Source organism: Hylobates moloch, unplaced genomic scaffold (assembly GCF_009828535.3).
Source record: "Hylobates moloch isolate HMO894 unplaced genomic scaffold, HMol_V3 SCAFFOLD_1, whole genome shotgun sequence".
In the NCBI taxonomy this organism is placed as follows: Eukaryota; Metazoa; Chordata; class Mammalia; order Primates; family Hylobatidae; genus Hylobates; species Hylobates moloch.
In genome coordinates this window covers 235,323,786-235,336,312 of record NW_026652276.1, presented here as the reverse complement: position 1 = coordinate 235,336,312, position 12,527 = coordinate 235,323,786, and the positions used below count along the sequence as shown (strand labels likewise).

General features: G+C 53.2%; 1 protein-coding gene across 3 annotated transcripts in view; it reads right to left on the bottom strand.

The window, feature by feature from the left end:
* Positions 1–2,991: 2,991 nt before the first annotated feature.
* DPP6 (dipeptidyl peptidase like 6) overlaps positions 2,992–12,527 on the bottom strand; it is a 1,054,804-nt gene continuing 1,045,268 nt past the window's right edge. For all 3 annotated transcript variants that reach the window (XM_032753183.2, XM_032762299.2, XM_032753182.2), the window contains exons 22-26: positions 11,525–11,636; positions 9,542–9,600; positions 7,936–8,008; positions 7,751–7,824; positions 2,992–4,942 (exon numbers count right to left, since the gene is read on the bottom strand). In XM_032753183.2, coding sequence (XP_032609074.1) covers positions 4,796–4,942; positions 7,751–7,824; positions 7,936–8,008; positions 9,542–9,600; positions 11,525–11,636 — 465 coding nt within the window. In that variant the 3' untranslated portion in view covers positions 2,992–4,795. The remainder of the gene's footprint in view (positions 4,943–7,750; positions 7,825–7,935; positions 8,009–9,541; positions 9,601–11,524; positions 11,637–12,527) is intronic.

Genomic DNA, 12,527 nt, shown 5'->3' with positions numbered 1-12,527 from the left:
GGCTGAGTTCAGATGGAGAATGACCATTTTGGAGCTTGTGGTTTGCAGAGGGGAAGCCAGGCCTTCGGGAGGAGCCTGGAAGGCTGCCCGTCTGGACCCCTGGGGAGCCCCAGCAGGGAGGTCAGTCTCCTGAGGCTCTGTCCGCCTCCTCCGCCTCCCTCCTTCCCTGGCCTCAGAGTCCCCACAGGCCCCTCAGCAACTCTTCTCTGGAATGAAAGAACACCTCTTTTCTCTGTGGAATGCCAGTGTGAAAATAAACAAAGACCACCTGTGACAGACTGAATGTTATGTGTTTCCCCAAATTCACGGTTGAAGCCCTGAGCCCCGGTGTGACGGCTAGAGATGGAGCATCTGGGAAGTGATTAGGGTTAGAAGAGGTCGTAAGTGTGGGTCTCCCATGACGGGATTCGTGCCCTTTTAATAAGACACATCGGAGAAGTCTCTTCTTATGCTCTTGCTCCCTCTCACTCCTCCTCGCTCTGCCACGTGCAGACAGAGGGAGAAGGTGGCCGACGGTAAACCAGGGAAAGAACCCTCACCAGGAACCAAGTGTGCTGGCCCCATGATCTTAGACTTCTGGGCTCTAGAACTGTGAGAAACCAAGTTCTACTATTTAAGCCCCCAGTCTATGGAACTTCACTATGGCGGCTAAGGCTAAGACTACACCCAAATGAATGTGAGCAGAGGCTGCTTATCCAGAGCTTTCTCCAGCAAGGGGCTCACTGCTCTTACCTGCATTCGGATGGGGGGTGGGTGAGCTTCATGGTGGAGAAAAGGAGGCTCCAGGGATGCTCTGGCTGGAGGCTGCTGGAGTTGGAAGCTGGAGGTGCTCAGAAGCAGGGCGTCCCAGGAGATTGGTTGTGGGTATTTGGCTTTTCCCAGTTGGTCCTTAGTTAGAAGCAGGGCTAAGAATAAGGGAAGCCGGTATTTACTGCTCAAGTCCTGACCTCTGGGACCACCCACTGCAGAGGCCACGCCTGGCCCCAGGGCAGCGTCTGCAGGTGCAGGTCGGAGCCCTGCCCTGATTTATGGCCTGGCCCTTGTCCCTGGGCACATCCAGGCTCTCACCAGACGCCCGTCTCTTCCTACGAATGCGCAGCTGTGTGCTAGGAGGGAGCGTCCAGGGAGCTTCTGAAAATGTCCTTCTGGACTCTTCTGTGACAGACGGGATTTTAATAAGGGCTTCCCGAAAGCAATCAATCCCTTAAATCACCACATCTGGGAGGGTTGGGTCAGGCAGGAGGGAAAGGAGCATGTTTTCAGGCTGGTGAGGATGGAGGTCCCCCAGGTGCACGTCTTTGTGAACCTGATGGCCCGTGGCCTCAGAGATGCCCCAGGCAGTCCAGGAGTCGGGCTGTGGGCCTGGAACTGGGTGCTGAGAAACCTGATGGTGCTTTGGGAATTCTATAGCTGCCTGGTTGGAAGTTCAGCATTAAAACTAATTTAGGCCGTGCGCTGTGGCTCATGCCTGTAATCCCAGCACTTTGGGAGGCCGAGGAGGGCGGATCACAGGGTCAGGAGATCGAGACCATCCTGGCCAACATGGTGAAACTCCGTCTCTACCAAAAATGCAAAAAATTAGCTGGGCGTGGTGGCGCTTGCCTGTAGTCCCAGCTACTTGGGAGGCTGAGGCAGGAGAATCACCTGAACCAGGGAGTCAGAAGTTGCAGTGAGCTGAGATCACGCCACTGCAATCCAGCCTGGTGACAGAGCGAGATACCATCTCAAAACAAACAAACAAACAAACAAAACTAATTTAAAATGGAAATAAAAGTAGCACTCTACTGCACCATGCCTGTGCAGTTTGAACACACAGAGAAGGCTGCAGTGGGGGATTTGAGCCGGATAGGCACAGCAACCGCAGCTGCAGGGGCCTGGTGAGGCCACACTGGCGTCTCCCCAAAGCCATTCTAGAGCTGGGGAAAGACCAAAGCTTCTCCAAGTGGGAACCGGAGTGGTCCCTGCTGGTTGCGGCCAACGCTTGTTCTCAGGGCCAGGCCCAGCTCGTCATTCCACACTCAGTGTTTTCCAAAGTGGGAAAATGTGCCTTCTTGAGCAAACCATCAACTCCCACCCACAAATCAAGCCCTGGTCCGGGGGAAGGACTCAGGGATGGAAAGCTGGGATGGGGGCACTGGTCTCATTCTGGGGCGAGACCAGGGAGAGGGCCAGGGTGGCTCGCAGAGATACTGTTTGGGGGAAATGAGTATGTTAGACTTAGATGGCCTCTGCCGTGTCTGGTTTTTAAAAATCTCCTTTCGCATTTGATTATTTCTTTCTTTTTCCTTTTTTACTCCTCCTCCCCACCCACCCCATTCTTTCCATGATTCTTGATCCAAAGGGTGACAAGAATCAGCTAATTCAGTGGGGCTGATGGGACTGATCCCCCATCTCTGAGGGAGCAGCTGCTCCATGATCGGGAAGTATTAATTAATTAATTAATTAATTAAATCAATCCCTTGGCTTTCAGGCTGGGCCATGTTTACATCAACATTGATAACAGCAAATGAGTGGACAAATTTCCAACAGATGGAGACATTTTTCTAAAGTTTTCTAGGCCAGGCATGGTGGCTCACACCTATAATCCCAGCACTTTGGGAGGCCGAGGCAGGAGGATTGCTTGAGGCCAGGAGTTCGAGACCAGCCTGGGCAACATGGCGAAAAAAAAAAAAAAAATTAAAGTTTTCTAGTGGGCAATCTATGGTTTCATGTACATTTCACCTCGGGTCCACCCTAAGACTCCCAAGACAAAATTCTAATTTGTTTTCTTGGACTGATTTGGGGCTTTGATATATTCGACTGGTTGCGTCCTTCTCTATTACCCAGACTGCTGTGACCACGGATGCAACCTTCCTTTGGCGCACACCAGGCTCTTGAGGCCATGCATCCGTCTCGGAGGGGCCCAGTGGGTACTTTGAAAGTCTCCTGAAGCCTAGCACACTTTGTCTAAGGTGAGATGGTGGAGGATGAGCAAGAAAGGAACAATCCGAGTGGTAAAATAATGTTTTATTCCATGGATGAACAGACGCTACCATGCCACATCCCCACTTCCCTCCGACCAGATGTCGTGGCCAGAGCTGGCTTCCCCTTCCAGACCTAGCCGGCTTTGTAGTCGTTCAGGCCCATTGAAATAGCAAACGCACAGTCATGTAGCACTCGGATCGGTCCTGTTTGTCAGCACGTTGGTCCTTTCACAAATGGTGGTGAATCACCTTTAAAACACCCAGTGATGGAGACCTTCCAGTCACCCTAACTATAACGGACGTTCAGAGCTCACGTGGATAAACCCAAAGCCCCAAACACCAAAATGCAACAGGGACGCATCTCCTCTGCTGACGTGATGCCAAGGACACCCCCGCAGGGCTGGGAGCTGGAGAAGTCAGTCCTGACATTCAGCTTGTCCACAAGCTCAGAAGGAAATGACGGTAATGGATATATTTCAAACTAGCACTTCTAGAGTCCAGATCAGCCAGAGTGTCAGCATGCAGGCTCAACACGGGGTTAGCACTGGCGGGAGGAGGCTGGGTTGACTGCACAGAGGCCTGACACACATTGCTTCCTTTATATACAACAGAATGAAATATACACTGGGAACACCGGCCGCACATTTGGTGGGAGTGTATCTTACAAGGCTAACGTAGCACATCATCAACCTCCTGCTCGTGGCAGGAAGGTCACGGAGCCACCCCCACAATGGGAGAGGGATGTGCGCAGGCCCACAGAACCCTCAGGACTCCTGTGGCCCGAGCACACACAGCAGGCCTGCGGGTGCAGTTGACGCTTTGTCTTTTTTCTGTTTTTTTTTTTTTTTTTTTTTTTAAACCAAATGTCATGGGAAAGAGCTTGATACCGTACCAAGGAGGACAAGGATGGTTGTAAGGACGGATGTAAATGGACAGTGCACATCTACAGCCAAGCCCTAGCACAGCTCAGTGGGAGAGAGGTTTTATTTACGTATTTCTTTTAATGGGTACTATTGGCTGTCTTCCCCCTCAGTGTTTAGGGACGTCTCCAAGACGTCTGAAGACAACCTTGAGGAGCGAGCAGTTACTTCTGATCTGCTTCTTCATCCAAACAAGAGCAAAGTCTGCACGTGGACTGGAGAAAGGAAAGCAAAACAAGGCCAAACCCAAAACAGCGAAACAACCCCATGACGGAGACAGTGGAGCATCAGGTTAAAACCATAGAAAAATACGAGTTAATTCTATCAGGTTAACCATTAGCGTAGCTACAGTAAGACTCTGTACAGAAAAGGGTTTGTTTTCTTGTAGCCCCTCGCCCTGTTGAATGTCCTAATTACAGGAAGTAGCAAGCCCATATATGAACACGCACTGCTAAAACAATTGTGCTGTAACTGCTGTGTCCATGGCACTGTGACATGAGACAGGGTGTGATGCTGCTAACGGGAACACAGAGGCTAGTGTGGGCGGGTCTCATGCTTCCGCTTGGTGGCTGGAATCTAGGGGTCGGTGTCCTGTGGGCTCGAGTGGGCTCTGCGGCCACTATCCTTTGCTCTGTTCCTTGGGGGTGGGGCCATGGTGTGCCGGTCTCTCGGGTGCCAGGAGGAGGCGCTGCTGCGGGGACAGAGTTGTCCCTGTTGCCATGGAGGCCGTGAGTGATGGCCCCGGGGAAGGAGCTTGTTTCCCAAGCGAAACTGCCTTCGGCATCCGAGACACACATGCTATGGAACACCCGGCCCCGCCCCGCCCCTCCGAGGGAAGAGGGAGGGCAAGGAAATCCCTCAGTTGCATCTGGTTATAGAAAGAGCCACGTTTGTGCTTAGAGCGACCTGAGGTTAGTCCTCCTCCTCGTCCTCTTTCGCTGTGACTGTCGGCAGTTTGTCCTGGATCCTGAAGCATTCCACGAAGAAGTTGATGATGGACCGGTACAGGTGCTGTTTGAGGCTGGAGCTGGTAAAGTAATGGCTTTCGTCCGGGTAAATCTGCAAGGAAGGCACGGAGAAGTTACTCTCCCAGGCACGCCCTCCCCATGGGACGGGAACGCACAGAAGGTGTGGAGCCTGGTGAAACCTGGGCCCCGTCCGGGGCTGGATTTTAGTTGATGAAGTGAGTTTCCTGACCATGCCACTCCTCATGGAAGTGCCGCTTCCTCCTGGGAGCTCTGCCTGGCTGTCGCAGTCAGAGGGGCGTCTCCCCTAGCGTGGACATGCACCACCCATTCATGAAGCCAACCAGCCTTCAAACACCGCCACTCCCCCCGTGCCTATCCCTCTCCAGGCACAGCAATGCTCAGTGGGAACTGGGTGAAAACATTGGGAAGCTCTTCATTCAACACTCTACAGTCCGGATCTGCTTGCTTGAATTTGCAACATGGATACAAGCTTGGGGACTACAGAGCCACAGCTCAAGTTTTCAGGGTGTCAGGCTCTGAAAAGAAATGGAAAGAATTTCATGCCTGTAATCCCAGTGCTTTGGGAGGCCGAGGTGGGTGGATTACTTGAGGTCAGGAGTTCGAGACCTGCCTGGCCAACAGTGGTAAAACCACGTCTCTACTAAAAATACAAAAATTAGCCGGGCATGGTGGGGCGTGCCTGTAATCCCAGCTACTCGGGAGGCTGAGGTAGGAGAATCACTTGAACCCAGGAGGTGAAGGTTGCTGTAGCCGAGATCGCGCCATTATGCTCCTATGCTCTCTCAGTTACACTCTGAGCATGGGAAACTCCCGTGGAAGGGCTGCATGCTGCCCTGGGTGCCCACGGGCCCACCCCACAGATTTTGCGTCCTGTCTACTCACTCCCTGTGTGACGGTGGATGGGTAACTTGCCTGAGCCTTGGATTCCAGGTGTGTCAGGTGGGAAGGATAATCGCAGTAGACTCCAGCTCATGACACTTTGTGAGAATTAAACAATCTTATAGCCATGACGTTCTTAGAACGAGGCCTGGAATGTAGGCTTGTTCAGTCCCAGATGCCAACAGGATGATGGCTAATTATTCTACTGCCAATGCAGTGATGCCACCATCTCCTAGGAGCACCGTGAACCATCTGTGCACGTGCAGGGATTCAAAGCCTGCATCTTATTTTTTTCTTTTCTTTTTCAGACGGGGTCTTACTCTGTCGCCCAGGCTGGAATGCCACGGTGTGACCATAGCTCACTGCAACCTCAACCTCTTGGGCTCAAGTGATTCTCCCACTTCAGCCTCCTGTGTAGCTGGGACGATAGGTACACATCAGTAGGTCTGGCTATTTTCTAAAAACTTTTTGTAGAGATGGGGTCTTACTCTGTTGCCCAGGCTGGTCTCAAACTCCTGAGCTCACGCAATCCCCACACCTCAGCCTCCCAAAGTGCTGGGATTACAGGTGTGAGCCACTGCATCTGGCCCAAAACCTACATCTTTCTGTGACACTAGACTGCCTCTTCCTGCCTTCCTTGTATGTTTTTGGTGGGTGAAATTCATCTTTATTTTGAAGTATTTATTAATGCTGTCATTAGGCTTTGATATGTCATTAAAACATCAAGTAGTACAAGAGGGTAAGGGGCAAGAAGCTTTCTCCTCCTGCCTCAGGCCCCCGTCTCCCATGCTCTTACCTGGGGGCCGGGCCTGGCTCCAGATGCATGGGGTGTCTGTGAAGGCCTTTGCTGTGCCCACATACATGTCCCCGGGTGGGTCCTGCTCCCTGATACCTGTGGAGCCTGCAGTGATGCAGGCTGCTCTGTACCTGGGGGGTTCAGCTGGCCCCATATCTTGGGGAGTTGCCCACATGAGCACATACAGATGGACCTTTGGAGCTTCCGTGGTCAGTGTGCTTAACACTGCCATGCAACTGCCACACTCACTATGAAAAAGTCTGAAATCGGAACGTCTTTCACAAGGAAACTCAAGTGTGGTGTAACCCCGTCCTGCCCCTCTTCATCCACACTAGGGTCCAACTCCTTTCTGGCTGGAGCTCTCCCTGCCTGATCAAGGCCACATGTGGTCCCTCCCTCCCACAGGCAGGGGTGCTGGAGGCCAAGGCAATGGTCAGCCCAGGGCAAGAGCTCTCTGAGGGAGGCAGGGTGCCTGCCTGTCATTTGTCCCCAAGGAGCTCTCCCATTCATGTTGGACCTGAAGAGACCATTGGGTCATACCTGTTCCACCAAAGGAGCAGAGGGCAGGAAGGAAATGGCAGAAGTTTCCAGAGACAGCCCTGTGCATTGCTGGGAAGAGATCCCAGGTATGGGGCTGCTGGGTCAGCACTTGATGCTGCTGTGGAAGGGCCATGGGTTGGTTGTAGGAAAGTGAGTTCAGTTCTGGGAAGAGCACCCCTCTTTCACTACTGCCCAGCCACAGATGCCCCCAGGACATCTTGCCAGTGCGTAGTAATGTGTGGTGTTGGTCAGAGGGAAGCAGTGGGGCAAGGCTCAGGGCCCGCCTGCACCACTCTCACTAACCCAGAACAACAGTCCCACTCCCCACACCGGGATAGTCCCAGCCACACTGCTGGGTGGGGCGGGTGCTGCCTTGGTTCTTCTCACTGCCCAGGGGAGGGAGCGCGGCTGGGGTGGGAGTACGTGGTGATGGTTGTCCTAAAGGGATTTAAACCTGACTGAAGTACAGAGCAGAGCTATCATTAATTATAAGAAAACGTTGAGCACGTGCTGATTTTCCAACCTGCTGGGACCCTGCTCATCACCGCCCACCACAGCACAGGCGTGTCTGCGCAGTAGAAGGCCCTGAACACCCATCAGGTCTTTCTCCATGAAAGGAATGTCTTGCTCCAGGTTCAAAACAGAGTAACATGCATACTGTACCTGTAAGCTGTAATTAGCCTTTCCCCGAATTAGTTGTGTAATGAGTTCTGCTGTGTGCTGGAAATGAATTTTTTCTGTTCAAAAAAAAAAAAAAAAAGAGAGGAAGACATTTGTTAAAACTCATGGGGCCATCAAGGAGGAGGCTCTTACCAGATACACGGTGAATTCACGTTTTCAGTCCTTACCATCAGCAGTGGGATGAATGATCAGGAACTGCTGTTCTTCCAGCGTGGACACTCGATGGGCTACCTTGGTCATCTGCACATGCGGGGGCAAGGGGACAGTTAGGGGGCTGCACTGTAGGGAGCCAGGTGTTCTGCTTGGAAACCTGACTGAGAAGGTAGGTGAAGTGTATTGAAAACACTAAGTTCCCAGAGAATCGGGATGCCTTATGTCTGCAAAGAAATGCAGGGCAGATCTCGGAAGCCCAGTGATATGGTTTGACTCTGTGTCCCCACCCAAATCTCATCTTGTAGCTCCCATAATTCCCTCGAGTGGTGGGAGGGACCCAGTGGGAGATGAATGAATCATGAGGGCGGGTCTTTCCTGTGCTGTTCTCATGATAGTGAATAAATCTCACCAGAGCTGATGACTTTATAAGGCAGAGTTTCCCTGCACACGCTTTCTCTTTGCCTGCTGCCATTTATGTAAGATGTGACCAGCTCCTCCTTGCCTTCAGCCGTGATTGTGAGGCTTCCCCAGCCACGTGGAACTGTTAAGTTCTCCACTAAACCTATTTCCTTTGTAAACTGCCCAGTCTCGGGTATGTCTTTATCAGCAGCATGAAAACGGACTAATACACCACACCCAGCTTTCCCCCACCTTAACTCCCTTTTTGGAAGAGGAGGGGGTGGAAGAGAAGAACAGAAAAAGGAAGAGTTTCCTCCAACTCCAGGTAGCCTCAGAGGGGCATCATTTCACCTGGAGCTACAGGGAGCTGACTCCCTGGACGGACTCAGTTCCTTTGTCCAAGTTTCCACTCTGAAAACGCAGTGCTGCCTCGGCCGGGAGCTCTGGCCTCCCTCCCTGCACACAGCTGGAGAAACGCCGTGTCTGACAGCTGCACCAGATCAACAGGTCTGACTCAGGAGGTCACATCAGAGAGGTTTCCTGCTCCTCAGTCAAGGGCTCACTCTCGGGCCAGGCGTGGTGGTTCACACCTGTAATCCCAGCACTTTGGGAGGCTGAGGCGGGTGGATCACCTGAGGTCAGGAGTTTGAGACCAGCCTGACCAACATGGTGAAACCCCTGTCTCTACTAAAAATACAAAAATTAGCTGGGCATGGCAGGGTGCGTCTGTAATCCAAGCTACTTGGGAGGCTGAGACAGGAGAATTGCTTGAACCTGGGAGGCAGAGGTTGCAGTGAGCCGAGATCGTGCCACTACACTCTAGCCTGGGCGATGGAGCAAGACTCCATCTCAAAAAAAAAAAAAAAAAGCTCACTCTCCCCCAGCAGCACAGCTCTGGCTGTAGGGAGAGCCAGGAGTCCTGTGCACATCAGGTATCCATGGACGCTGGGACTGACTCCCCCATCAAATATCCTCTTACTTTCTTCCTCATCCCTCAAGTTCTATAATGGGAAATCAGGTGGAACCCAGAGAGGCCATGTTAACCTCAATCCACAGTCTGGTAGAAGGATCCTTTGGAGGTTTCTGAGTGGGCTTTGGTGCTGGTGAGGGAGAAGCACGAGGCAGGGGAAGGCAGAGTGGGCCATACAGCCAGGGCAGGCTTGGGGACTGTGGCGGAGACTGACTGGTCTCATCACATTCTCTAGTTGTGCCCATACATACCTCGTACGCTCTGTTGTCAAGTCCGTGGAGGCCCAAGTACCTCTCAGAAAACGCAGAGGCTGCACGGAAGCAAAGGGAGGGAGGTTACCTCTGGCTTCGAGGCCCTGTGAGCGCAGCCCCCAAACTCTAGGGAGGACCCTGGGCCGGGTACGGGGTGGGGGCTCAGGCTCATTCCCACTTGCCACTTGCCTGGCAGATCGTTGGTTTTTTAAAAACACCACCGAAATCATGTGGCTCTTTACCAGGGGCATCAGGCGGTACAACGGGAACCTTAACGTGTGTGAGTGCCGGTGTTGCAATTTTCATCAGCACCGCAGAACCTTAAGCAAAACCCAGTTAATCTGATTCCTAAATAAATAGGATAACCTTCTCCTTCAACACTCAGGAAGGGCGTGGGTGGTAAGAGAGCATGTTTCCATCACGATTTACTTATTTTTTGGAAAGTCCAGGCACGTCCCTGCTCTTGGTTCTGCATGAGGCCCTGCAGTCAGCTGGGTGACAGGAGCAGTGTCAGGGGCTTCTCCCAGGGCTGAGGGGGGAAAGGGCTCGCACAGTGCCCCCGGCCTGCAGGGTAAGCTTGAGGGCGCCCAGGAGACAATGAAGAGGACTGGCTGGTTTTGGGCACAGTGACCCATCAAGACACGATGGCAGCTTTTATGTGCATTTGAATCAGACCATCTGATTCAGATTTATGTGCATTTGAATCAGACAAATCTGAAACAGCATGATGAAACAATTAAAGTCTCACTCAATTTGAAGATGCCACCCGCATTCCCGAGGGAAAATTCCTCTTAACATGATTCACATTTTGGACCAGGAGAGTTCCTGTATGAGTTGAAATTTGCACTGGAGCGAGCCCGTTGTGAAGGTGTCGGGAGACTTGGCTGTACCAGCCAGGAGGCTGCTGGGCCCACCGTGGTCCCTGCCTTGCTGGGCGGTGTCTACAGGGCTCGGCCAGCACAGCAGGGCTGGGGCTAGATGTGGCAGTGGGGGCTGGACTGGTTCCTCTAACCCGCAGGGAATGTCAGGCTCTGGCAGGGCTGCGGTGGACCAGCAGCAGGAAGCCCCCTCCATTTCCACCTCACTTGCCAGCGCTGCTTAGGGTGGGGACAGCTGGAGCAAACAGCCTGGCTGCCGCGGAGCCCTGACCTGAATGCAAGTTCTCGGAGCCACAGAAAAGACCTCTCTGTACAGCCTAAGAAATGGGTTCAGGTCACAGAGCCACTCCCATTCAGAGAAAAAGGGTTAGGTGACCATAAGGAGGAGAATGCGGGAGCCTGGAACCCCCAAACACAGCAAAGCCCTTCTGTGCCTGGACAGAGGTCGGGTGCCCACACCTGGGTGGGCCCATCTCCATCTGGTCCCCACAGCAGGTCACCCTGACAGCCTGACCCCATCTCTGCCTTGTGCCCATGGAGAGCCATACTCTCTGAGGACAGGTGCTGGCCAGGTGCCATTTGCATGGCCAGGGAGACAGGAAGGCAGAGCTGAGCCACGTGGACCTCTGTTGAATCGCTCTGTGGTAGCAATTCCCTCCCAACCATCCCTTCCTTATCCGGTAACACCTGCCCACCAAATACCCATGCCCAGGCATAGAACTCAGGGCAGGGCCCTGCCTGGATTCTGGGAGCAGAGAAGGAGGGCGGCCCGGCAGGGCCTGTGGCACCTGCTCCCCTCATGCGTACCCTGGCTTCCTCGCCCCCACTGCTGCCAGCGGAGTACTAGCTGTTTCCAACTCGTGGTCTTCTTCATGGGGATGTGATTTGTAGGCATCTGGGGATTGACCACTTTCATTCAAAACATATCACCTGAGACCCTTCCCTCTCCTTCCCCGGGTTCTTCCATCAGCCCAAGGTGGTGACTGTGGCCTGGAGGCACCTGTGGTTAGAGGGACGGTGGTGCTGAAGGGAGGGCTGTGGGGCCATGCCCGCAGGGGGCGGGGCGGGGGCGGGGCCCGGCACTTCCTCCCGCAGGGCTATTTACCATAGAGCTTGAAGTCTGTTATTGGAGAGAGAGCAGAGCCGCAGGTGAACATCTGGCCTTGATTTTCTCCCTTTGCTGGGAGGATGTAGGTGCTCAGGTAGCCACCGTAATCCTGGAGAGAGCGCAGAGAGAAGACAGTTAGGAGTCCTGGGGGTAACTCAGCATGAAGCAGCCTCGGGCAGGGAGACAGCCCCAGAGCAGCCAGTTCCATGCAGGTTCTCTCCTTTTACAAAATGTATCACTTGGAAAGTTGCTCATGGGGCAGGAACAAGAGATGAAAAGCAAACTCCCTTCCAACTCAGCATTATGCGATGTGCGCCTTCTCCGCTTCTGGGCCTTGGTGTCAAGGGACGTGAGGATGAAATGCGACGGCGAATTGGAAAGGCAAGTGTGGACTGCGCAGGTGTAAGGTGCTGTCCTTCAGGCTCAGCGTCTCTCTACGGCATTTCTTGCCGCCTCCCTTGTCTGTGGGTGAGGCCAAGCCACTGCACACGATTCTGAGGGAGGGGCCAACAAGTGGCTTAGGGCGCAGGTCCTGGTCTGCACCTGCTCAGCACAAGGCCGACAGGAGACGGACGCTCCCAGGTGTTCTGTATTCAGGTAAGTCCTAGATTCCTGCCCTTCCCTGCTCTCGGTGGGGTTGAGGAAGCCGTACTGCAGTGCAGGCCTCCCCGGAGAAAAGCGCTGCCTTCTTGCCTGCTTGGTGCCTTCTAGGCTGGATGCTCAGACGAGCCGCAGCCTCCAAAGGGAAGACCCCGAGGGAACCAGGGGACAGCAAGTTACTGTGTCAGGTATGTGTGAGAGAGCATGTGACAGCGTGTGTGTGAATGTGTGTGAGTATATGGGTGTGTGATGTGTGTGTATAAACGTGTGAACATGTGCATGGGTGTATGTATGTCTATAAGCACATGTGTGAGCATGTGTAATCTTGTGTGTGCATGTACATGTATGTGAGAGCATGTGTGTATGTGAGCATGTGTATATGCCTTGTGAGCATGTGTAT